Genomic DNA, 27283 nt, shown 5'->3' with positions numbered 1-27283 from the left:
GAGAGCCATGGACTTGCGCCGACCAATGAAGAAAAAGCAATTAGAGTAGCAGCAAGCGATACCGCTGCTAACACATAGGAGCTACCCTCCCCCCCCCTCTTTTTCCATGGCAGCCATAGTAGTTCCCTCAAAGTCCACCACATCAACCAAGCCACTGGCCTAGTGTTAGCATCATAAAAGACTGAACATAAACCTCTGCCCGCTCAATAACTTCTACAGTCGCTCCACTCCTCTGCCCGCTCAGTAACTTCGACTCTCTTATACAAATGATCTCTTATCAATGTGAATTGACCGGCTCGCTTTTTTATAAAGCGAGTTTGCTGCTGGTTAGATGGCATGTTGCCCGATCGGAGGAACTTTATCAAGGGTGTTCTCCAATCACCTGGTATCTCTATTTTAACTAGTCTTTCAATATGAACCACCAACAATACTTGATTGACCAGCCTATCTAGCACTAACAGGATCAAAGAACTGACTAATTTGGCTACCTTATATATGTATTGATTGTCCGCTCGAGGGATGTTTTGCACTGTTACTCCTTGGAGCCTTGACTTTAACTTTTCAAACGCATTAACATAGTTTTAACCTCACAGTATTTATTTTAAAGTTACCTGAGAGTTACTAGGTTGCCAGTTGGGAATCCTAATATATGAAGACCCGTGTGGCTCCCATATGCTTAGCTGCCTGTAGACTAACGACCAAAGCTTCATATTCTTCATTGTTAGTGCCCAGTAGTTCAGTCGAACGGACAATTGCATCCTATCTTCATGTGGTGATATCAGGAACATCCCCACTCCGCTGCCCTGCCGACTGGATGATCTATCCACAGAGACTTTCCATGTTTCCTCTAGCTCAGGGTTTTATATTTCGGTCACAAAATCTGCTAAGGCCTGTGCTTTGATGACCGATTTGAACTGATATTGGATATTAAATTTGCTCAGCTTGATGGTCCACTTGATTAGCTGTCTAGACGCCTCAGGATTGAGGAGAAGTTGACCTAGTGCGTTACTAGTTAACACAATTATGGGATGAGAGAGAAAATAAGGACGTAACCCCTCAGCGGCCAAAATCAGATCGTATGCCAACTTTTCGAGACAGGTGTAGCGATATTTAGTGTCTTCAATAAATGACTTTAAAAGTACACTAGTTGCAGCTCATTGTCATCCTATCATACTAGCGTCAATCCGACAGCCCGCTCGGTAGAAGACAAATAGATCTAGAGCAGTTCATCGGCGAAGGGTTTCGCAAGTATAGGTAAAGAAGATAAATAAATTTTGAGCTCCTCCAGTTCCTTGTCATACTAGGTGTCCCATTAGAATTTTGTGTCTCGGTATAGAATCTTGAAGAATGGCATACTTCGATCGGTCGACTTTAAGATGAATTTTGAAAGCTGTAATTCAGTCAATCAACCGCTAAGCTTCCTTTAAGTTACGCGGCGGGGGCATGTCTTGGAGTGCTTTCAACTTGTTGGGATTAGCTTCAATCCCCTATTCGGTTATGATGTAACTGAGGAAACATTCGCTCCTGGCCCCGAATAAGCATTTCTTGGGATTCAGCTTAACTCCGTACTTCCTCAAGGTTGGGCATGTCTCCTCGATATCTACACATAGATCAACACTTATGACCCATCCAAACGGCTCAGGAGTCTAGGATATAGGCATGATAGCATGCTCGCTTATAATCTAATCGAACGGCTCAGGAGTCTAGGACAAACGCGAGGGCAGGCTCGCTTATGACTTGGCTGGACGGTACGGGAGTCTAGGACATATGCGCAATAACATACTCGCTTATAACCTAACCGAATGGCTCGGGACTCTGGGATATATGCGTGAGAGCATATTCACTTATAAATTGGCTGAACAGCTCAGGAATTTGAGATATAGACTCAATAGCATGCTCACTTATAATCTAGTAGAATGACTTGGGAGTCTAGACATATAGAGTAGAATGCGTGATGTGCATATCGTGTTGGATATCATATATATATATATATATATATATATATATATATATATATATATATATATATATATATATATATATATAATGATTAACGTAAGAATATAACTTATGTGCAACAAATGTCGGACTTGAAATCCATATATGATATTTTCTCATCATGAACCATCTATGTTTCGTTGTGTATGGCTGTATGCGATTATGTCATTATATTTTGAAGAATAGACGTCTGTGTTGGTTGGTCCTAGGAAGATCATACCAGTTCCACTATACAAAAATTTTGTACAAGTGTCGAACATTTCCTAAACAACCTATTGTGTTCTTTAGAAATTAAATTAGGAATCACAAACGGAACTTAACATTATTGATTCCAAATTTAACTTATCTGTTCTTAACGGTTTAGATTTGGATTGCAAACGATACTTATCATTATTGATCCAAATCCACCTATGTCATAAATTTAATTAAATATTAATTTCCAAATTTGACTTCCAGGACTGCATGGCGAGGCACTAGTCCTTCTTGGGTATAAGATCATCCACCACCGCCTAGACAAAGCCTTTTAAGGAAAACTAATATTTAATTTCCTTATATAACTCTAGGTTTAACCAAAAAGAACAATCAAATCATAAATTCGAAAAACAAAAAAAAACACAAACTCGAATAATAAATTCGAAACTCTAAAATCATATGCCTCTTGTGTTTGGAATTCATACAAAGAAGAACTAGCATGATGCGGAAAATAATTACTAGTTATACCTCTTCTTTGTATGCTAATAACCTCGAGATATTCTGCCGTATTCTTTGCCTCCTTTTGGACGTCGTGTGGACGATGATCCTCTAAGATGAACACCACGCAAAACTCCTCCTCCTTCTCTAATATTCGGACACCACCACCACCAAGGAACAAAAGAGAGCAAGGGGAAAGGGAAGGGAGAGAGGGCCGACCACAAGAGAGAGCACCAACAAGAGAATAAGAATTGATACATCATGAGACCTCTCCTTCCCTTCTTTTATAATACTTGTCCAAGGCAAATAAGGAAAGATTTTTATAAAAATTAAAATCTTCCTCTTGTTTTTCGTTTTCCCTTTTTTATTTTTCCTTTTCTCCTTTAATTGATTGATTGGCCGGCCCCTTGCTTGGACACCCTTAAAAGAAGGAAAATAATCTTTGTAAAAATTTTATAAGCAAAAAAGGAAAGCTCTTATAAAATTTTACAAGCTCTCTTTTAATTTTCTAATGTGGATGTTAAAAAAAGAAAGTTTTAAAATTTAAAACTTCTCTTCTAAAATTTTCTTTTTTAACATGGTTACAAAAATAGAAAATTTTAAATTTAAAACTCCCTTCCTTTTTTTCAAAACCATAAGGATGGTTAAAAAGAAAAAATTTTAAAACTTTTAAACTTTCTTTTAAACCATGTGGCCTAATTCAAATAAGGAAAGTTTTGTAAATTTAAAATTATTCTTTTAAAACTTGTAGTTATCTACAAAGAGAAGATTTTAAAAAAAAAATCAAAACACCCCTCTTTATTTGGATTATGGTGGTCGGCCCCTCCTTGCTTGGGCACCAAGCAAAGGGCCGGCCCTCTTTGAGAAGATAGTGGTCGACCCCTATGGCTTGGTCACCAAGCCATGGGTCGGCCTCCTCTTGGATACCAAGGTGGCCTTTTCATGAGTGGATTTGAGGCATTAATGAGGCTACGATAGGGACCTAGAGGAGAAATTAGTTTTGGCCTTCCGATGAACTCGAGTATCCCGTGTTCACTCCGAACACAAAACTCAAGTTCATCAATAATAACTCATTCCACTAGAGAGTTATTATTGCACTATCGCATCAATCCCAAATTATATTATGGGCTCCTTCTTATCATGAGTGTGTTAGTCTCCCTGTGTTTAAGATATCAAATGCCCATTAATTTAATTGAGTTACTGACAACTCGCTTTAATTAATATCTTAGTCCAAGAGTAGTACCACTCAACTTCATCGTCATGTCGGACTAAGTCCACCTGCAGGATTTAATATGACAATCCTTATGAGCTCCTCTTGGGAACATTCTTAACCTAGATGACTAGGACACAATTTCCTTCTATAATCAACAACACACACTATAAGTAATATCATTTCCCAACTTATTGGGCCTATTGATTTATCGAGCTAAATCTCACCCTTTGATAAGTCGAAGAAATAAATACTAAATATATGTGCTTATTATTATATTAGGATTAAGAGCACACACTTTCATAATAACTAAGGTATTGTTCTTTTATTAAGTCAGTATAAAAAGAACTTACCTTAAATGATCCTACTCAATACACTAAGAGTGTACTAGTGTAATTTATTAGTCAAGATAAACTAATACCTAATTACACTACAACTATTCCAACGGTTTGTTTCTTTCCATCTTAGTCGTGAGCATCTGTTTATAATTTATAAAGAACTGATAACATGATTTTCTGTGTGTGACACCACACACCATGTTATCTACAATATAAATTAATTGAACAACTACACTTAACAAATAAATGTAGACATTTGACCAATGTGATTCTTTTATTTCAAAAATAAATGTTTACAAAAGCTAGTCTTTTAGTATACACTCTAATAATCCGAACCTTGAAGTACTATAGAACGAATGTGTTTTAAGGAATCCAACTCAGGTCATTCAATAAATTTCCATTATATCTCCGATTATCCAACATGTTGATCTTAGTTATTATTTAAGTACTATTGTTCTCCTTGGCCACTTTCAGCAGTATTTTTCCATTGAAGACTTGATTATATGTTTCAAATCAAACATTCTAATTTGAATGCCTACACTTTGTTTTCCATTGGCTAGATAGGACTCGTAAGAGTTTGTTAGTTTGCTATTTAGAGTACTGTTGTTCTCCTTTTTCTTGCCAGTGAACAATTTGTTATTTGCTTCACCATGCGCTCAAAGGGAAAATCGCAAAACCGAACATTCTAATTTGAATGTCAACACTTACTTTTGCATGGGCTATGATACGATGAGTGAGGTGGGATCTCTGAAGTTGGGTTTGATATCAAAAAAGTTGGTTGAGGTAGCAGTCAAAGCTAAGAAGGGATCAACTTTCGGATCATATCGGTGTCATGCTGAAATTAGTCAAGTGTCACCGTCGAGTGTTTTGGCCGACCATACCAAAGGACTAATACGACATGCTAGGCACATCACACAGCTGGACTAGACTATATTCTAGTGTAGCGGTCGAGTGCAAGATAAATCACCAACATAAAGTCCGACCGGATCCCCGACATAAACCCGAGCTGCCCCAGAGCTGGTCGAATTAACAGGGCCCAGTTCCCTACTACTCCTAAGCATAAATCCTAGCATAGAGCCGGTCGTCTCTAGCATTGATCGGACTTACGGGGCTCATCTCCCCATTTCTCCAAATGCAAGACTCTCAATTTACATTCGCTAGGCCCCAGAACCAATCAGACATCCGGGGTCTAGTTCCCCACACATGAGCATGACTCCTAATCTACAGTCGGTCAACCTTGGAGACGTCCGAACTCCCTCTAGGAGACATTGTTGACAGAGAATCATAACAACTTATCAGGGAATATTTCATTACTATGACATATACATGCAATAGAGTCAACCTTCGCCTATAGGAAGACCGTTGTACAATACTCCATTACCCAACATATTCTGACATCAAACATTTTCTATTGTCTCATTAATTGCGGAGGTTATGAGGGACGGTATAAAAAAGGGTATTCTCCATTAGCCAAATATGCTCACTTGCGCTCACTCGCGTGAGGTCCCGCTACTACAAGGCATCATTTGTTACTACCGTTCATCTTCTTCTCCATTTTCACTCAACTATTATTCTGACTTAAGTATCGGAGTGTCTGCACCAAAGTCAAAGACCCCTTCCCTAGCTCGGTGACTAACGTGTCCTTTTCCCAGTTCGTATCTTTGTTGCGCAGGTTTGCTCAGTGCCACTTTACCTTAACTCACAGTCTTTGCATAGTCAATATTCAAGCCACCTCGACGCGCTAGCGCCACCTAGCTAGCGCGTCATCTCCCCCACTTCCAGACAGGATCAAATTTGGTGTCATCTGTGGGAACTCAGCCTAAATCTAAAATGCAGAGATGAAAAAGGCTAGAAGACTCACTACCTTTACCTTGTCGTAAGAAAACTTGGAGCTGCTAATAGTTGCCCAACCACAGAAGTTAGTGCAATAACAACAGGCAGTAGTCAAGTGCCCTTTGCAAAGCAACTCCGTTGTGTCATGGATGGGTCCTCACATTGAGCAAGGGACCCAAGTGGAAGGACCGACTAGGTGCCACCCAGTTCCTCCTCCTGTTAGCTTCATGCGAGCGCCCACACAGTTGATCAACCTGCTGTCTGTACCGCCATCCCCCATTGAGTATCTAGGGTACTATTCTGTACCCCATTTGGCGAAATGGGACGAGCAAAAATGCCCTAAATATCATCTTCTAAAGATGTGCCCGTTTGGGATCTTTAAAAGAAGAAAGCACTGATGACCAATATTTCCCCCAAGCAGATAAGTGTGAGTTCTCCTAAGAAATTTTGGAGGACAGACTGTCGAGTCACTTTCGATTGTATGAATAGGAGAATATGGAGGGGCGACCGACCTGGAAGATCTTCTTCTTAAGTTTGAAAACGTAGTCCTCTTTCATTAATACACGGATGACGTTAAGTACCAAGTGTTCCTTACCACTCTTTCCGACTTGGCATAAAGATGGTTCAGCCAGATCCCGGTTGAATTCATATGTTGCTTTAAAGATTTTCGTAAAATCTTTTTGCACCACTTTGCCAACAACATGAGGTATCAAAAGACCAGCTTGAGTCTGTTCATGCTTTCCAAAGTGTTCTTAAGAAAAGACAGATCATAAAATGTCTTTGACACCTTTCCTTAAATAAACATGCAAATTTCTATGGTATGACAGACTTGAAGCTTCTAAAGTGTGATTTGTCTGCAAGATATTTTTTTGTCCTTTGCAGCACAAACCTTCAAAAGAGTACGGAACTGAAGGCCCATGGGACCCACGCTAGGTCGACCAACCATCGCTCAGGGATGACCACCAGTTTTGTTTCACGTCTGTTTTTATTGACTCGGCCCTCACTCGGCCTCTTCCTTGGCCATAGAAGTACAACATGTCCAATCGGCCTGCCTCCTCGCCCAACTAAGTCAGTCGGGCGGGTTTCAGCATGAGTGCTTACCTACCGGCTCCAAGTTGAGACACATGGATCAATCGATAAGACATTCATGTCCAATCGGCCATGCAACTAGCTCAGGTACACCCCAGTCATTGTTGGTGCTTTTGACCCTCTCTTGACTTTGATCGTCACATAAGTTGGTTTTTCCCATTTTGATCTATTTTTGGAGGGTCTACCTTTATCGCCGTATTAGGCGAACTAATGGACATCATTATCTTTTGATCAATCAAATCTACTATGCCCCTTCATCTTTGACTGAGATGATGAAGATATATAAATAGTGAGATTTTACTGTTTTTTTCCTTTATCATAAATGAAATTTATTGGCATTTAGTTCAATTAATTAGTTGATGAAATTTGAACAGGGGTGCAGAGACACTGCTAGACCAATCCACCTACAAAGCACAAAGCATTAGCCAAAGACAATGCCCCCTCAGCTACAACAACAAGGAACAATAATAGAATCAAGTCCACATCCATCACAAAAGCCTCCAATATGCTTATAGTTTTGAAGGTTTCTGACTTCCCACTAGTCCTTTTCTTTTGGGTTAGTGATCTATCTCCATTTAGCCATGTCATTTGTTACAGTAAGCTAAACTTCATGCGGATGATGTAATAAAACCACTCAACTTGCATAGAATGGAGGCAAGGATGAAATGGCAAGGAACTAGATATTATCCACATCATCTATCATGTTAACTAAATCTTATTAATTAATAGCGTATCTTAGATTCTTTTTTGTTTAATTAAACATAGAAATTTGCAGATATTCAACTTAAGTATGTACAATATGACTTCTAATTTGACAACATTATTGGTCTTAAGTTGATTCCATTATGATCTAAGTACCAAATGGATTTTATTTTAGAACTGTAAAATTCTTTCTAATGAAATGCTTCATTCATAGCCTAAGAGATGTCATGGGGTGCTTTTGGAGGATATCCAAATAAGATTCATGTTTACAATATTGATATTCAAACTAGATTATTGGACATCCAAATAATCCAAGTTAAGCAGATTTTATAAATATTGTGAATACTGTGAAAATATACAAACCAACAACAAAAACTAATGTTGTGTTTCCAAAAACCTAGTGTCATTACAGTCATGAAGATAAGGTTCCCTAGGGTTTTTCTTCTAATGGCTTAAAGACATTTGTCATTGCTGTCATTTTTCAAGTCCCTTTGCCTATTTGCATGACGATGAAGGCACTGAAGACTTGAATAATTGTGATGATGAAGGCCATGAAGCTTGCAAGGGCATTAAAAATGGTGGTGAAGCTTTAGGCAATTGGCATTTTGTAGGTTTGTTATTCGATTACACTTATTGCTTCCTTACTCACGAGTGATTGAGTCATATTGTGTCCAGATACTTTGCATTTGTTTGTGACTAAGAACAAGGGATGTGGCGAATCTTACATAGATAAACACAAGTTTGGTGCCACTGATCATTCATGTTGAGAAGAGTTGATAAGGGAACACATGGAATTAAAGTGTGTAATATTCAAATCGTGTTATGGGAATTGGTAGATTCATGGTGGATTATGATTCATATTTGTGTTTCACTTCATCAAGAAACTCTCTTTTCTTTTCTTTATATATATGAATGTATCTTGCGTTGATAATCTACCCTTCTATCAAATGTATTTTGGCACTCTTCTTTTGTTGGCTGTATTTGATTAAGTTTTTAATTGCATCGAAAGATTAAAAAAAAAGGAGAGAGAGCAAAAATGATGTAAAATTATAACCAAGTCTAATCAATATTAGCAACAATTGCAAAGTTTAGCATAAAAAATTTAGTAACTTTTAATTTTATTAAATATATAAATATTATCATAAATTTAGCATATTAGCAAATTGACATTGATACAGCGGATAGTGAGTGACCTCAAAGATAATATAATTTCCATGATTAAGATAATATAGTAATCAAAGTCAATATGAGATGACATCCAAAATAAGGATGTGGCCCAATAGACCACTTTCAATGGGACTCGACCATCCACTTTTTATCGGTGAGGCTCCCAGCATTCACTCAGTTGGCCACAATGTCAATCGGACCTACGGAACTCAACTCCCCACTGTTCATGACAAGGTTCCCAACATACAACTGGTTGGCCCCAGAACCAGTCGGATCTACAGAGCTCTCCTCGCTCTTCATGGGCTCAACGCCCAACATATGCCTGGTAAACTCCATAATCAATCGGACCTACGGGGTTTAGCTCCCTATACTTCATGAGCTTAGCGCTCAACATACACCCGGTCGGTCACAACATTGATTAAACCTATGAGGCTCAGCTCTCCATTGTTCATGGCAAGGTTCCCAACATACAGCCGATTGAACTTATGGGGCTTAGCTCCCCACTTCTCATGGTCAAGGCTCCCAGCATACACTCAGTGGGCTATGTCGGTCAAACATATGAGACTCAGCTCCCCACTCATGGTCACGATTCTCAATATACGTATGGTCGGTCCTAGAGCCGGTCGAGCTTACTTGGCTCTACTCCCCACTATATGTCCGATTGGCCACAACGCCGGTCCAACTTACATGGCTCAGCTCTCCACGCTTCATACGCATAGCTTTCAGCATAAACTCGATCGAATTCTCTACAAGAGACAATAGTGTTAGAGAATCATAACAATCTGTCAGAGAATAACGGTTACTCATCGAGAAATATTCCGCTATCTTGACATATACATCCAACGAAACCTTCCTCTAAGTGTGGTCATACATCCTCCATTAGTCGACATATTCTGACACTAGAGATTCTCGACCACCTCATTATTATAGAGGTTATGAGAGGCAGTATAAAAAAAGAGTACTTTCCTTTGGCCAGGTATGCGTGCATATTCACACACGCATCTACACTATTGTTCATCTTCTTCTTCATTTGGCTATGATTTTGACTTAAGCATCAAAGTGTTTATGCTAGAGACCACTTAGTTCTCACTCTAACACTTTTTATGGTGTGTATAGAAAGGATCGCTCGACTCCTTTTTTCAGCTAAGAGTCTTCTCCCCGATCAGTAACAGAGTCACCTATCTAGTATATTATCTTCCCTGATCAAATATATTAATATAATAAAATTTCATTGCATGATAGTATGCAAACATTGACATATACTTCAAGTTTTACATGTACATTTTAATATGTATTTATATTTAAACATTTGATAACTCGATAAAATTGTACCAAAGAAATGAAATACATGCAATTTTTTGTCTCTAAATCACATGTTAATTTCATCTTTGGTTTTTTAAGGATTTCTTCACCCTCTGTTTTTCCTTTTAATTTTCCCTTTTCTCTCCTATTCTTATTTTTTCTTCTTCTCCTTTTTTTAACTGAATTAATTTAAATTCACTTTTGTGATGAATCTGGCTTCAATTAAGGTAAGAAACATAATAAAAACGAATGACTTAAATAAGTAAATCAAAAGTCGACCCAAAAAAAAAGCAAAGTAAAAGTAAATAATAGCTTTCTAAACTCGAGTCCACCTTTTTTCCCTCCATCTATTTAAGAACTTCCGCCTCTCGTCTCCACCTCCAACCTCCGACACCTCCTTTCCTTGCCATTCCTATTAAAATCTAATTTTGATCCTTTTCTTCTCATCAAAATCTAATTTTGATCCTTTTCTGCTCATCAAAATCTAATTTTGGCCGAGAATTTCATTGATTCTCACGATTTTCGATCTCATGGCGATCCCCCGGCGCCCTGACCTCCTCCTCCGACGCCTCTCCACAGCCGCTGTCGTCTCCCATGCCCGCTCCTCCTCCGCCGCCGCCATCGCCGCGGTGGAAGAGAACCGAACCGTCCCCCAAATGCCGCACTTTGCCTACACTCCACCGTGCTACGACGGCCCGAGAGCGGCCGAAATCTTGAAGAAGCGCACCGAGTTCCTCAGCCCCTCCATGTTCTACTTCTACAAGAACCCCGTTCGTGCTCTGTTCCTTCTTTTTCCCTTTTCAACTCTTCTTGTGATTTCGCTCGAACCAAAGATGGGATTTTGATGGCCGCAGTTGAACGTGGTGGCGGGGAAGATGCAGTATCTGTTCGACGAGGACGGGCGGCGCTACCTCGACGCCTTCGCCGGCATCGCCACCGTGGGCTGCGGCCACTGCCACCCGGAGGTGGTGAACGCCATCGTCGACCAGACGCAGCGGCTGCAGCACTCTTCCGTCGTCTACCTGAACCACGTCGTCGCCGACTTCGCCGAGGCGTTGGCTTCCAAACTGCCCGGCGACCTCAAGGTCGACCAAGAAGAAAGAATCAAATCACGAACACATCCCATTATTTCCTTCTTTCAAATATAACCAAACTCTCAAGCAATTATCCAGGTCGCTTTCTTCACCAATTCCGGAACAGAAGCCAACGAGCTCGCGCTCATGATGGCTCGGCTCTACACTGGCTCCCACGATATCATATCAGTAAGAAATTCTTACCATGGAAATGCTTCTGGAACAATGGGAACCACTGCTCAATACAACTGGAAGTTTAACGTTATCCAGGTGAGAAATTTTCTCTCTGTTTCTAAAATCATTCTCTACTTAAATCGAATCGAATTCTGTTTTCCACCAGAGCGGAGTGCACCACGCAATGAACCCTGATCCCTACAGAGGAGCATTTGGATCAGATGTCGAGCAGTACGCGAGAGATATGCAGGAAGTAGTAGACTTTGGAACATCTGGTCATGTTGCAGGATTCATATCTGAAACTATACAGGTATTGTTTAATAGGGATTCTTATCATTCTTATCTTATCTTATCCTCTTCTAATTATTGATAAATCTGAAGGATGATGATGATGATGATAGTTATAGTTGTTTTTTTGGTTGGGATCATCAATCATCAGGGTGTTGGGGGAATAGTGGAGTTGGCACAAGGCTACTTGCCTGCTGTGTACAAGATCATAAAGAAAGCCGGTGGACTCTGCATTGCTGATGAAGTGCAATCTGGATTTGCAAGGATTGGAAGCCATTTTTGGGGGTTTGAGGCGCATGGTGTTCTGCCTGATATTGTCACCATGGCAAAGGTGAAACAAATATATATCGCATAACGGCGGCTACACTGACATGAAAAAACATCTTTTGTTGGTCGAAAATGTCTGATTCGTGTGGTTTTTGAGCTCACCAGGGGATTGGAAATGGGATACCTCTGGGGGCAGTGATCACCACGCCGGAAATAGCTCAAGTCTTGACCCGTAGAAATTACTTCAACACCTTCGGGGGGAATCCTGCTTGCACCGCAGGCGGCCTGGCTGTTCTTCGAGTCATCGAGAGGGAAAAGCTTCAGGAAAACGCATTCTGTGTGGGTTCTCATCTCAAGGGCCGACTCAAATCGCTCCAAGAGAAGCATGAGAGTAATCACTCAAGAATCTACTTTGGATAATTGAACTGAGTCATCTTGTTTCTTGGGGGAATTTAGTGCTTGCCTTTTCTTGTAGTTATTGGCGATGTGAGAGGGAGGGGGTTGATGCTGGGGGTTGAGCTGGTGACTGACCGGGAAAAGAAAACTCCGGCGAGAGCTGAGATCTTACACGCGATGGATCTGATGAAAGGTGAAGCAAGATAGTCTATCACATAATCCTACCTTCACTCTCCTAAAATTCAAAAACCTTGTTGCAGATATGGGAGTGTTGGTTGGCAAGGGTGGCCTTCATGGCAATGTGTTCAGAATCACACCCCCTCTGTGCTTCACCAAAGAAGATGCAGGTAACCTAAGAATTGATGATACTTTTTCTTGTTCTAATCGGTGTTTGATCTTTTAATGCTTTGCTTTTATTCCATGATGCAGATTTCTTGGTGGAAGTGATGGACATTGCCTTGTCAAAGATGTAAAGCTTCATCTTGGAAGTCGAAAGTTTTTGTGTTTCAGTGCTGTTATCTATGCTTATCTTGTGTAATTGTCGATATGCAAGAATTTTACTACCTGTTTTAACTAAAATATGAATGTTGGTAATCACAAAAACTGATTCAGGAAGTCCATATTTCTTTAAAGCCCAATCAAAAGAATGGTCCATGCAGCTCGTAAGATCCACATGAGGATGAGGTGGGATACTCTGATCTGTAATTTACGGATCAGAGAATGATACACTACTTGTGATTGTCGGATTATGATTTACTTCATTTATTTAAGTGATGAGGTCCATTAAAATAGATCAATCCATAAAGTGGACCATCCTCTAGTCCGTAAATTGTGGACTAGAGGATCCGTGTTCCTTGAGGATACAAGTGTCATGTTATTGACATCGGCGAATACCTTCTAGTCAATCTCGTGAGAGCCATTTTAGATCGAGGAGGAGCACCATTGACATCGGTGAATACCTTCTAGTCGATCCCCTATGAACACCCAAATCTCATATGACCGTTCTTGTCGAGATTGAGGAGGAGCTACATCAACATCAACAAATACCACCAGCTCGATTCTCTTGCCGAACACTCAAATACCGAAGGACTGTTTTTGTCGAGATCAAGGAGGATCTACCATCGACATCAGCGAATACCTCTGGTAAATCCCCAAGCTGAACATCCAAATTTCATTTGTTTGAGCAAATCTTGCCTCGACCGATCGACATTTGACGCATGCAGGTATTGTTCGCACATGAGTCAACTTGGTTCAGTGCAATCTAAGTTCTGAATTTATACCCCTTATGATGGCAAAAGACGAATACGCTCGCCCCTAGCGCCCCTGCTAACCCGTCCCAAGACCAACACAGAGGAGGTAAATTACGGACGACTACTAGCCTTTGGAATAGTGACTAGCATATAAGGGAGGTATTTACCTCAATTTTATGGAGATTCGAACTCTAGACCTCATGGTGGCAACACCTCATACGCTAACCACTAGTCCCATCCGAGGAAACTTTCCTCATGTATATATTTACAATATCAATACATATATCATAATTTAAATCAATAATAAAATCCACAGACTTTTAATATAAAATTAAAATTCATAAAATCTTTTTTTCTCCACCTCTTTATCCTATACTCTTTATTCTATTCATATTTCCACCATATAAAGTACATCAGGAGGTCGTTGCTGCCGTTACGTGGCCGATGCTTCTGCAAACTACAAAGTACTCTCAGGAAGCTGGAGATCAAATCACAGTTGGGCGATACTTCTGCAAACTAGAGAAGAGTCTCCGGAAGCAAATTTTGCAAACTAGACTTTCAGTTAAAAAATATTCTATCTGAATTAAACGCTTCATTCAATTCAACTAAACTCTCTTCCCTTCATTTTTTTTATGGAAGCTTACTAATCAAACATTAATTAAGACTATTTAATTTATAGTTACATAGATAAATAGATCTATCTGGACCATTAAATTCATTAATCTCTTTTGTATTCTTTTTTGCGCTCTCAATTTTATATGCAGAAGTTTAATTTATCTGGATCATTAAATTTATCAATCTCTGATTCATATTTTGCCTCACAGCTTCTTAGTGTCATTTTTCAGCTTATTTATTTGTAGAAGCTGGCTAAATAAGAGTTAATTAACAATAGATAATTTGTATAACAATATGACGAGTAATTAATGACCCGCAATACTTATTGAGTAATTTCATACATATTCTATTGAAAATTAAAGAAATCCACACCTATGAGTAATTTCATACTTAGTGAAATTTGATATCTAGTGGACTGTTTTAACCACCAGACAAGATAATGAAACAGACAACTTTGATTCAGGTAATGACAACAATTGCAGTAACTCACGAGATTCAGGAATTTCAGGAAATACAATCTGAAGCCAGTAACATTCGTGATGTGGCATCATTGTTGCCGTTGCCTCTTGATTCGCTCAAGTGCTCCAAGATGGGTACTGTTTGTGTTATCTTTCGCATCGGCTTTGTGGTCAGCATCCAAGGCACGCTTGTTTGCCAAATCTCCAAACACAGAAGCAGGAACATCCTTCTGAGAAATTTCAATTTTCTCGTCATCTGAATCACTCTCCTCAGGCAACTCAATATCTTCGCTGTTTGCAGTCACTTGCCTAACACCATCTGACTGTGATTCAGATCCAGCACTGACAAAGCTCACTGTCCGGACACCATCCTTAGAAGGTAAATTGTTGGTTGCAGGAGCCAACTGCCTTTCTAGAGCAGCCATTTCATCCTCTGGGACCCCTGCACGCTTCAGTGTGTCCACAGCTTCCTCCAAGTTCATTTTTTGATCTTTTTGCATCAAGTACTCAGGCAGGATGACATGTGTCTGTCAGAGACAGTGTTAAGTCAGAAACAGTATAAGTTAAATATCTAACAGCTCAGCCTCGACAACAGAAATTAGAAGTTACCTGGCTGTAGCTCGCAGAAACACTACGACCTATACGAAGCATTTCCCTGAAAGTGTCCTCATTACCATGCTGAATCTCAAAATCTTTCCATTTTTTCCAGAAATCTGGATCAGAACGTGGATCTGCAAACTGTGATGCAAAAACATAGATGGCCCGTGCACGATCTATTTCTCCAAGGTTCTTTTCCAATTCAGCATACTTCAAGCACATTTTCTTGGCGTCATTATCATGCAGACCAGATTCAATGGCTTGCTGAAGAAGAAGCAATATGAAGTTAAGCAAAGATGCAATATTGAATAAGAAGACAACACGAATTAAAAGATCTATTTTAAACACAAAAGCATGGTGACACAACAACAACTATTCTGATCAATTATCATATGACATACTATAATATTAACATTCTAATATAACCTATGTTAATTAGGTTAGTTAAGTATATCCAAGCTAAAGTGTAGGGATACCAAAAAATTTACGTTGTAGTAGGTAGGTTATCAACCGGATCCTATATTGTACTGTTAGAAGTACCCTTGCTGGATAATGTGTTAGTTCTCAATCAAAGATACTACCTTTGGATTTGAGAATTATTCTGCATTTAGCAAGTTCTTAACTTATGATCGCCATGAATTATTTACGCTCCTAGAGAGGAACAATGATAACAAAGCAAAGAATTGACCAATATCTCAGATTGAATGCCTCAATTAACAGCTGCAGATAAATCTTGTTAAGATTCAACAGGAAGAGACAAACAAAAAAAAAAAAACCAACCTGGTATATCTCCCTAGTTTTTGGAACACCGAATATTGAAGCTGCTCTAGCTATATAAATCTCATACATGCTCAATTTCTCACTGTCAGGGACAGTCTTCACTGCTTGATCATAGACCTTCATTGCACGCTTCGCAAGACCATACTCTTCCTCCAGTTTTGCATATTGAAGGAATATTGGCTTTACCTCATTTTCAGGTGCCTGACCATGACATAGAAACTCATTAATTAGCCTCTACTGTTAAGGCAACAGAACTATATTCTTTCTTTTTTCCCCTAAAGAATCAATACAATCATGCCATAATCTGAAATAGTCTATTCTAGTGAAAAAAAAAGTTTATAAAGGGCTAATATTAGAGTAGACTAATATCACATGACTAAATATTAATCAAACATAATCGGTATCCAATTGTGAAATATGTTCTTATAGACAGTAAATGTAAAATGTTGGACTGAGCAAAGTTTCCTAAACTGAGTACTGCAATGAAGATAAATAAAGCTGATGTAGAATATTAGAACAAAAAAACTAATGACTTTGATGCATCATTGAGCACATATCAGGATTGTACTTTTTCTATTCACCGGAGACAAAAATGGAGAACTGATGTTTTGGAACCTCAATGGCTCAATTATCCAACGACTCCCAACCCACACCCACACAAAGAATATATACTACTTTAGTTGTTATAAGTAACTGAAATTAAACAAACTAGCAAAGACCCGCTAATTGAAGGTTTACAAAAACAAATCATAAAACATGTAAAATCAGAGAACTGGAGCCAAAAGATGATTTCAAAACCAAGACACAAACTTATGTGCATCAAACAAGCATTGACTGAGAAGCCAACATACTATTCATCCACTATCATCCTTTTAGAGCGATTGATAGAAAACATCCTGATTTAATTCATCATAAACACCGAGAGTTAATTAACCAAACTAACATAAAACTTATTGATCTCATATTGACATACAACTAAACATGCACACTTGAGTGAATCCATCAAAAGCCAACAGTTAAAACTTAATCAATACCTGCTCAATAGCATGTTCAAACAACTCTCTTACACGCTCCAACTTTGTCTTTCCATATCTCTTAACAAACTTGGAGAGGTAGGTGACCCATATATCTTTAACATGTGGGTATTTAAATATCTTCACACCTCTCTCATAAACCTTGAATGCATCTTCAAAGTATTTGTTCTCCTGAAAGGTCAAAGCAAAACAAATTTGAGAATGAAAGAATTTTCATCAAGAAGTGAAACATCACAAGAATATCACTTGTTTCTTACCTCAAGAAAGAATGCATAATTTAGGATAATTTGTGGAGTTGCTATTTGCAGATCAAGTATACGCTCATAAACTATTCGAGTCGACTCCAACATCCCAAGGCTCTCCTCCAAATCCACATAAAAGCTCCACAGCCTCAATGATTTGTGTAGCTTCATCTGTACAGGCTCATTACCATCAGCAGCAACTGCAAAAAGACAATGTGTTGAAAACCAATTAGCATCCTTTTGGTTCATTTGTAGGCTAGCAATACTATCATGTTAGCATACAATCATGATACAGGTAGAAAACAACTTCAAAATGAGCACAATGCTGATGGATCTTGTTTTAGCTTGACTTCTTAAGGTATCTAAGTCCAAGAAGGATAAAGTTTTGTTTCCCAAGTTTCATCCAGATTCTAAAGTTATCTGGATTTGAGATAAGTATTAAGCAATAAAAAAAAAAGGAGAAGAAAAACTTAATACCTTATCACAACAGTTTGGGTAACGTTTAAATTACACATTTTTACATAATTTTCTAGCTTACATGGGATTACTAGATAATGATCCAATAACTTTAAATTCAACTGTTCATGTTGGTCCACTGGTGACCTGCTGTCATTACTAGGCTGATTATCTCATGTAATTGCAAATTTTTTATAAGCATAAAAAAAATATGCTGTTTCCAACATAAATCCAAGCACAAGTGCTTCACGGTCTAGTAGGTAATGTAAATAAAGATAATTCTTCATCTTAACAGGACTATTATGGGGCACAAAACAACAAAAACTAAATAAATTTAGTACCTCTGCGCTTGACTTCAACTGAGGGCTCTGCAGTGGCCTTCCGCATTAGCTCAATGGCTGTTCTGAACTCCTTGTGTCTCAGCTCCATTTCAGCATATTCACACCAGACAGTTGCTAGATGGTTCACTGCCTTGTAATTGACATTGACAGCCTTCTCAAAAATATCCCTAGCATTCTTGAGATCATTGTGGCTCTCATATAATCGGGCAAAGGCAACCCAAAGTGTGTGAGGCTTCCCCACTGCCTTCAACGGATCAATTGTTCTCACTGCCTCTGTGTAAGTGAAAACCTGTTTTGCTGGATCATTCTCAAAAATTTTAACTCGCCTGCACAACAAAATAAATAAATAAATAAAAAGATTCAGTAACCTAAATGGACTAAAATAATAATCAAAAGAAGAACAAATTGCTATATAGCCAACTTGCCTGTGCCACTGTTCCACATTGTGTGGATTTTGTCGTAAGAGCACACTGTTAAGGAGCTCTGGCCGACGGGAGAGAAGATTCTCAAACCTCTCCATCCTTAAATCTGTATCATTGTCATCATTTAACCAAAAGCTATGGAGGAACTTCTTGCTCAGCTTTGATAAATCAACCTTCCTTTCATCTTCCTCCCCTTCCCCATCCTCCTTCTCCTCCTCAGCTGTCTCCATCTTTGCTTCAAGCCCACTCTGTTCAAACTGTGCGTAACTTTCAAAGATCACACTGAAATCCCTAACTGTTGTCACAATCTGAACGCCCTCCTCAAAGATGTCCCTCGCCTTCTCATACAATCCCCTGCGGACATAGTAATCCGCAAGGGACGTCCATAGTCGCCCAACCTCATCCGTGTACCGCCGGATGCCACTGCGTATTATGGCGTCAACATTAAGGCCAGACACCTCAGTGGCATGGTGAGTGAGGAGATCGCAAAGCTCAAGCCAGAGCTGATGCCGTGTCTTACCCTTGATGGAACGGAAGCTGTTGTCATTAAGTACACCAGCAAGCCGCTCTGCGGCTTCCTGCCAGCGCTTCGAGGCTATAAGAAAATTGATGAAATCTTCGATGTGGGAAAGATCGAACAAGAGGTACCGGCGGAAGACGCGTAGGGAGGTCTCCACGGGAACACCGGGGAGGGAGACAAGAGTGAGGTAGGGCTCCCAGATGCGATCGTGCTGGGTGACAGGGAGGGAGCGGAGGGCACGATCGAAGGTCCGACGAGCGCGGGTGAGGAGTCGCTGCTCGGAGAGGGAGGCGAGATACATGAGCCAGATGCGAGGCATCTTGTGCATCGTCACGAGGGCGCGCTCAAAGGTGTTGTTGAGAGAATCGAAGGCCAGGTCGTTGACGGGGCGGCCGCGGACGGCTTCGAGGCGCTCGCGGAGGTACGCATGCCACAGTTTGTAGCTTCCAGGTAAGGCCTTGAGCGCGCGTTCGTAAATGACGGCCCGGCGCCGGAAGGGAGAAGAAATCGCCGTTTGAGTAGCCACCGACATTGGGAGAACGCCGATGAACGAGAACAAAGAACGCGAAGACAAACGAGGAATCTTCTGACGTCGGGCAGGATGCTGATCTTCTGACGCAGGAGATGTCGAAAAAGTAATACTTTTAAACAAATAATTATTTATATAGAGTACAAAAGTAAAAAAAAAAAATCCTTACAATTTTAAAAATCTTAAACGGAATATAAAAATAGAAATTATGAAAACTAGCTTAATACTAAAAATATCTCAAGTATTAAAAAAATTTAAAATTATTAAAAATAGTAATAAAAATCTTAGGGTAGGGTGTGCTTGATTTGCACCTTTTCCATTGTGCATTTTTTAGAAAATAAAAAATGATTTTTAGATTTTTTTATTTTTCTAAAAAATGATATTTATTTTTTAAAAAAATGGGTATGAAAAATATAAACCAAACACTATTTTTCATAAACATATGTTTTTCATAAAATGAAAATAAAAAATACACAAACTAAATAAACGCACCTTTAGATTCTTCCAGATTAAAAAAAAATTATCCTCAAATTTAAAATAATACCTCTATAAAAAAAAAACTCCTTCTGGATCAATAAATTTTTGAATAACAATTGTTGGAATGACCATGAAACTTTGAATACTCGTCGAGTATCCAACTTGTTATCTTAATGTGTTGTATATATCATTGCTCTCTTGAAATCCAACGTCCGCTGATTGATTAGCCAAGTAATGCTGATCATGATTATTTTCTCTGGAGCATTTTAAAAGACCAGCATTAAGAAGCACAAGCACAAGTGAAATCCATGCATTATTCCTGAGTAAATCCAAACGCTGTATCGATGAAATTTCTAACTGCTTAGAATGAATCTGAGTAAGAATATTATAAATGACTCCAAAAAATATCAGCATCCTCGTCAATATCAGTGCCTTCAATCACCATAATATGACCAAAGCTCAGGAAGGATTTAAAATCTGCCACAACGAGAATCTGGGAAATTTATTGAGACCACATCCCAATAAAGTGAAAACATATAACGTTCAAAGAGTAATTGTTCTGATGTTTCCGATAATTTGCCTTTCAAAAAATCAAGAATTAATGTGAATTTAGAGATCAGTTCGGTCCAGTTCAGCGATTGATTTCACCATGTCTGTACAAGCAGTGCCCCAGTCTTTTACATTGGAATGATTGATCCCACCGATCTCGAGTGAATCCTAGCATCTCAATGTGAGAGGTGGAGGTACTGCCTACATAGATAGAATTGAACTAACCCAATTTAATGACAAATGTTCTTAGATAATATTTATTGTCAGATCAGATCCTTTGTCCTTATTATTGATGTAATATTTCCTAGGTCAAGGTTGACCTGTTTGACTGGACTTGAAGTGAGTCAAGCTCGAGTCTTGATGATTTGGTTTTGATGTTTCACAATATTTGTAGACAACACATGAACATTGCAGGTACAATTGTTCATGTGGGGAGATTGTAAAGGAGAGTCAAGCAGGTCAAAGTTGACAGGATACTTGACTGAAAATCCTAGTGAGTGAAGCTAGGTGAAAGTCCTGGTGAGTAAAGTCAGGCAGAAGGAAATCCTAGTGAGTGAAGCTAGGTGAAAGTCGTGGTGAGTGAAGCCAGGCAGAGGGAAATCCTAGTGAGTGAAGCTAGGTGAAAGTCCTGGTGAGTGAAGCTAGGCAGAAGAGAAATCCTAGTGAGTGAAGCTAGGCAGAAGGGAAGTCCTGGTGAGTGAAGCCAGGCACGGGGAAATCCAGATGGGTCAAGGTTAACCAGACATCTGGTGAAAGTTCAAGTAGGTCAAAGGAATTGACCGGATACTTGGCAAGAGGAAAAAAGTCCAAGTGGGTCAAAGGGATTGACCAGACACTTGGTGAGAGAATCCTAACTGGTCAAGGGTGACCGGATGCTAGGTTTTTATGTACCAACAACTCATGATTAACTGGATGTTGGTTTAGGGGGCTTTGGACTTGCTTTTGGGCAAAAACCAATATCTGGATTGATCAGCCGATTGATCCAGCAGATTTGGATTGATCAGCCGATTGATCCAGCAGATCTGGATCGATCAGCCGATCGATTGGATCATGCCCAATCGATCATCTGATCGATCGGGTGAGTCCCCACGAATAAAACCCCTTTGGATCGATCCGTGGATCGATCCAGAGGTCCCAATCGATCAGTGGATCGATTGGGAGCTGCTGTTTGTGCGCGATAAGCCCTGGATCGATCAGCTGATCGATCCAGGCTATTCCAGAGAGCACAGAGGCACTCTGGATCGATCGGTTGATCGATCCAAAGCCTTCCCGATCGATTGGGAGCAATCCAATCGATCGGGATCCGACCGTTGGCGTCGTATTTAGCTGCAGGCGAGCGTTTCCTTCAGTAGAATCTCACCGATTCATCTCAGATCACTTCAACGCTTCCACAACTTCTCCACAAAGATCAGATCGCCAGTTCTTGAAGGTTCTTGGAGGTTTTCCAAATCAAGAGGCGGATCTACAGCTGAAGAAGAAAGCTAGGGTTAGGGTTTCTATACTCATTGTATGCTTTTGCTTGTATTTGTGTATCCTTTCCCTTTCTTCTTGTAGTGTGAACTTGTAGGGCTTCTCCGCCTTCGATAGTTACCAAAAAGGAGTGTTTATTAGTGGAGGTGTGTGTGTGTGCGTGGATCCTTGGACTAGTCACCTCTTGTGAGGTGAATACCAAGTAAAATCTCAAGTGTTAGCGTTGTATGTTTTTGTTTCTTATATTTCCGCTGCACATCTTCGAAGAAACAAGCAACGTCAAGCACCGAGCATGCGCCGAGCTATTCACCCCCCTCTAGCAACTTTTCGGTCCCAACACTTATTTCTCATGTATCCGTGCCCCATTCAAGATCAAATGACTACGTCATCATTCCAAATTTATTATTTACTAATAAAGTATTTTTTTTAAAAAAATAATATATTTCTTAAAATTTCAAAAAATCCCATAAATAATAATTTCTAAATTAACAGAATACTTCTAAATTTAATTTTCTAAAATTATTTTAGAAACTTTTCAAAAGTAATTTTTATAACAATTTAAGAAACTTCCAAAAATATTTTTTTTAATAATTCTAGAAAAATCTCAAAATTAATTACAACACTAATTACAAATCGTAAAATAATTTTATGATCATATCAATACATGATCAGACTCTAATATCACTGATGGATATGTCTATCATGTGGTGTGCTAAAAGTACGTTTCGTAAATATGTACAGCGGAACACTTAACGATAAATAAATTAATTTATTGTATCACACACACCACACGCATGTAAGATATAATCAGACAGAGAAGAACATAAAATAAAATAAAATTGAATAATAATTATTCTAGGTATATCTTACGGATGACCTGTAATGAGAATGACATCAACCTTTTGCGACGTTATTAAATCTCACCTCTATCAACATCTACGTCGAGTTCTTCAAGACAACTCCAAAAGAACAAACTTTACCTTCGGAAGGAACTAGCCACAAGCGAAGGAGAATGATCAAATAGGAAGAAGAAGCAAAAGGAAGACCTTCTTCCTTTGGGTGGCTCACAGCAACAACAGGAGACCCTCTTGTTGTGGTCGGTAGCAAGAGAGAGGTAGAGGGAGAGAGGTATTGAGTTTAGAATTTCAAAATCTAATCAAGCCAATAGTGAATTGTGTATTAATTCTCTCTTAATCATATCAACATATAGTCATATTTAATGAGTTGGATTAGAAAGCCCAAATCTAACCTATTATGCCTTAACAAAAAAAATTAGCTCATTAACCCTTGGTTTGGTTCACAACTAAATCAAGTTGGTTCATGGCTAAATCAAATAGGGTTCAACTCTTCTATAAGAGATGTGGTTCATCCGCGCTTCTATTCCGACAAATATTTATATATATGTCCCATGTATGGTCCAACTACATATTTATCCTTTGATCTGAGAATCTTATTCTCTAACTTATTTTATGTCTTTTAAAAATTCATAGTGCGTAGGACTGAATAGGTTCTCGGTTTATCTTGGTCGTCCATAATTAACTTCTTAATTATGGAACAATCATGAGTGACACCTAGTAGTACATCATGATCCCCAATTAGTCAGAAAATACAGTTGATCTCAGAACTAATTCTGAACCCTTCAGTAGTTACAGTGAGTCATGTCTCGTTTCTTTCATTCATCTTATACCTACTTGGTACATGGCATGGTCTATGTGTTTGCTCTCACTAGGTTGATTACGTCACACCTAGCCCAAGTAATATTTTCTCGTTCTACGAATTCAAATTACTTACACATGTATACAAGAGTCTCATACTCTTAACATGTGATGCTTTAGCCAAAGACTTTGAATAATAATCCTAATGAGTGGCCATAGAGTATACGTCTCCTCGTAAAGAGCGATGAATCCTTCGTGTGCTATTCAGACACCTTTGAACATTTCTACTTATACTCAATCATCTCGTGTCCACACTTCCAAGGAGATGCTTGATTAAGATATCAAAGTATAAGTCTTCACGACCAAGATGACTTGTATACCTCAAGTTGAAGGAAACTTACACTCGAGTTGCAGTAAAAACTTTACAGACATATCCAGATTTATAGAGAACCATATGAAGTTTTACAAGAAGTTACTCCAATGAACTAGTTTCCATAACTAGTATCCACGTTTAACTCTCGACGTCCCAATATCTCCAACTAGTAAGAAACAATTGTTTGACCGAATCAAGGAGTATAACCCGTACTAGTCTTATAGAATTGATGATGTCTTAATGCACGAATTCGACGATTAGGGAAATTTCAATACGTTCATAATTATATATGTAGAGATAATCACAAGTTGTGATTCAATTACAAATTCTCTTATGCTATGAATTATATTGCGGACATTAAGTAAATAATGATTTTAAAATTATTTAAACATATAATATTCACTCAAATAATAACTCTATATTTATCAAATAAACAGTGAAAATCATAAAATGGTTGCTTTAGGATATCCCTCAAAATTTAATAATATCAACGACAATATAGCAGCAAAGAATCCATTAATAAGAGTTTTTGACCAACTTGTATTTCCCCCCTACATACTATAAACTTAAACAAAACCAAAAGCTATCAAATTACATCATCGTAAAGTTGTGTTTGCCTCCACTATTTGAGATTTGCTATGTAATCTATAAAGGTAAATATATAGTACAAGTGGGTGAGGAAAACACTCCTTAATGTCCAGCCAAAAATTATCAAACTGTTCTACCCCTCTTGAACCTTCAAATTTGTACCCAGCAGAGTTACCGTATCTCACTTGCTGTTGAACCCGTGGAACAAATACAATTTGATCTGAGATCTCTTATGCATCCCAGGAAAGTCACCTATCTGCTTCAGATTGGATGATAGTGGTTGTATGCAAGACTGCTGAATACAGTACTGCCTGGAATGCCATCTTTGGCAAGATAATGCGATATGACAGGTGGTGCTTCTCTGTACTTCAACAAAATTGAAGTAGTCTCTGGGTATGATGAAAATTCAATCCGAACCTTTTTGCCATCTAGAAACCAAAAGTTAAAGGTTCATTTGGCCTGTACCACCATTATATAGAAACTACTTGGCAAGCATCCTTGAAGCAATTGGAACAAGTCATATTTTTTGGGAGAACTATCTGTCTGTGGCAATGAAGGTTGTGGATTACTTTAATATGAGCAAGAGCCAGATTTCTATGAAGATATGGGGCTAAGAAACAAGTTCTAACAGTCAGATTATATATAATAATTTGTTTATATGTTTAGGGTATTTTAGTCTTTTCCTTTTCAATTAATGGTTCAGGGTTCTTAATCTAGATATATAATCCTTTGTACTCTAAATTTCTAAAACACTTTTGATTCAATAATACTTTTGATTCAATAATACGGCTAACTTTTTTCTCTTCTCAATGTTTACATGGTGTTAAAGTCTTCATCTTCATGACTTTAATAGGTTGATCGAAAAACTGTTAATTCGATCCACAACCTTTATCTTCTTGTTATGAGCTTTTGATTGAGTTTCTTTTATTTTTACATCAACTTGGTTTTGTTTATCTTTTGGTTATTTGTGAGTACTATTCGTTCTATTATCATAAGTGATTGTATAGATGATTCGCTTCAATCGATTAGTGTCAAATTGAACGAAAAAAATTATTCGTATTGGGGATATGTTATGAAATATTTCTTGTGAAGAAAATCTATATGGAGATATGTTTCAGATGTGTGAGTTAAACCTATAGACAACAACGCTACAATTATGCAAAGTTGTGGGATAGTTGGGAGGTTGATAATGCGAAGATTATTACATGGATCAATAATTCTGTTACACACTTTATTGGTGCTCAGTTGGCCAAGTATGAAACTGCCAAAGAGATTTGGGATCATCTGGCAAAATTATGCACCATCTAATTTTGCAAAACATGATATCAATTGGAAGCAGATATCCGAGCACTTCAACAGCAAGATATGAGCGTCCAAGATTTTTATTCTATCATGTCAGAACTATGAGATCAGTTGACACTCATATAATCCCCAAAATTACGAGTATTCCCAGCTTATGCCACTCGTAGAGAAGAACAACATCTTGTCTAATTTTTTATGGCTTTTCGTGATGATTTTGAAGAATTGTGTGGAATAATTTTACATCGTAGTCATATCCCTTCTATTGATTTAGTGATACATGAATTGCTAGCTGAGGAAATTCGCCTTAAGTCTCAGGTTAATAAGAGGATTATTGCACCGTCTACGCCATCTGTTTTTGCAGCACCTTAGTGGCCTCTGTCTCATAATCAAAATATGTCAAATATGAAGGTTTCTAGTGATGAGTGTGTTTATTCCATGTGGCAAAAGGTGATTCGTTCGCCCCCAGCGCCCCCGCCAACCCGTCCCTAGGCCAACACGGAGGAGGTAAATCACAGGTGGCTACTAGCCATTAGTGCAAATGGCCAAGACATGGGGGAGGTCATGCTCGGTCACGCCGAGTTTCGACCCCAAGACCTCATGTGACAATACCCCATGTCTTAACCATCACACTGCCCCGAGAGGATATGAGTGTGTTTATTCCAAAGACAACTTCTAGTGTCCATTATTGTTCAATAAAGATAAATTATCATAGCAGCATAAATGACCATCGCAATAGTATCAGCAACAACGACCTCAACAACTACCATTGCTACATCAAAATACTTCATGGAAATATGATAATCAACCACAACAGTCTAGTAATGCAGTGGTTATCCCCTCTTTAGATCCGCATATGTTTGAGTAGCTTCTATTGGTGCAGGGAGTACAAGACGATTGAACCTAAGTTTTGATTATGGCAAAAAGTCCAAAGTTAAGGTTACTTGTTGTCTAACAAAGATGAATGAATTTGCAGAAAAGTCCTAAGTGTTCATAAGCAAAGTCCTAATGGATTCTAGGTAGGTGGAAAACCGTAGGGGGAGGTAACCCTAGATCCTAGGGGGAGGTAACCCTAGGTGGTGGAAAGTCCTAATTGCGATT

At 38.8% G+C, this 27283-nt stretch overlaps 2 protein-coding genes across 2 annotated transcripts; one reads left to right on the top strand and one right to left on the bottom strand.

Moving 5' to 3' along the window:
• Positions 1-10720: 10720 nt before the first annotated feature.
• Positions 10721-13138, top strand: LOC122021432 (alanine--glyoxylate aminotransferase 2 homolog 3, mitochondrial-like). The gene is made up of 9 exons (XM_042579886.1): positions 10721-11099; positions 11184-11414; positions 11502-11672; positions 11743-11886; positions 12016-12195; positions 12297-12522; positions 12607-12720; positions 12788-12874; positions 12957-13138. The coding sequence occupies exons 1-9, from the start codon at positions 10860-10862 to the stop codon at positions 12998-13000; spliced, it is 1437 nt and encodes a 478-aa protein (XP_042435820.1). The 5' UTR covers positions 10721-10859; the 3' UTR covers positions 13001-13138.
• Positions 13139-14739: 1601 nt separating this feature from the next.
• Positions 14740-19855, bottom strand: LOC122047822 (pre-mRNA-splicing factor SYF1-like). Its single transcript, XM_042609324.1, has 7 exons — positions 18726-19855; positions 18301-18626; positions 17519-17703; positions 17262-17432; positions 16228-16428; positions 15460-15711; positions 14740-15377 (listed from the first exon to the last, which is right to left on the bottom strand). The coding sequence occupies exons 1-7, from the start codon at positions 19772-19774 to the stop codon at positions 14940-14942; spliced, it is 2622 nt and encodes an 873-aa protein (XP_042465258.1). The 5' UTR covers positions 19775-19855; the 3' UTR covers positions 14740-14939.
• Between the last annotated feature and the right edge of the window lie 7428 nt (positions 19856-27283).

This window comes from Zingiber officinale, chromosome 1B, assembly GCF_018446385.1.
Source record: "Zingiber officinale cultivar Zhangliang chromosome 1B, Zo_v1.1, whole genome shotgun sequence".
In the NCBI taxonomy this organism is placed as follows: domain Eukaryota; kingdom Viridiplantae; phylum Streptophyta; class Magnoliopsida; order Zingiberales; family Zingiberaceae; genus Zingiber; species Zingiber officinale.
This window is presented reverse-complemented; position numbering and strand designations above follow the sequence as displayed.

What these genes read in the sequence shown, in the direction of transcription:
- LOC122021432 (XM_042579886.1), top strand. Translation starts at nt 10,860, where the DNA reads ATGGCGATCCCCCGGCGCCCTGACCTCCTCCTCCGACGCCTCTCCACA. An exon ending in AACTGCCCGGCGACCTCAAG is followed by an intron (nt 11,415 to 11,501) that starts GTCGACCAAGAA and finishes GCAATTATCCAG; the next exon opens with GTCGCTTTCTTCACCAATTC. An exon ending in GGAAGTTTAACGTTATCCAG is followed by an intron (nt 11,673 to 11,742) that starts GTGAGAAATTTT and finishes GTTTTCCACCAG; the next exon opens with AGCGGAGTGCACCACGCAAT.
- LOC122047822 (XM_042609324.1), bottom strand. Translation starts at nt 19,774, where the DNA reads ATGTCGGTGGCTACTCAAACGGCGATTTCTTCTCCCTTCCGGCGCCGG. An exon ending in TTGAACATGCTATTGAGCAG is followed by an intron (nt 16,429 to 17,261) that starts GTATTGATTAAG and finishes TGTCATGGTCAG; the next exon opens with GCACCTGAAAATGAGGTAAA. An exon ending in TTTCTGCGAGCTACAGCCAG is followed by an intron (nt 15,378 to 15,459) that starts GTAACTTCTAAT and finishes TGTCTCTGACAG; the next exon opens with ACACATGTCATCCTGCCTGA.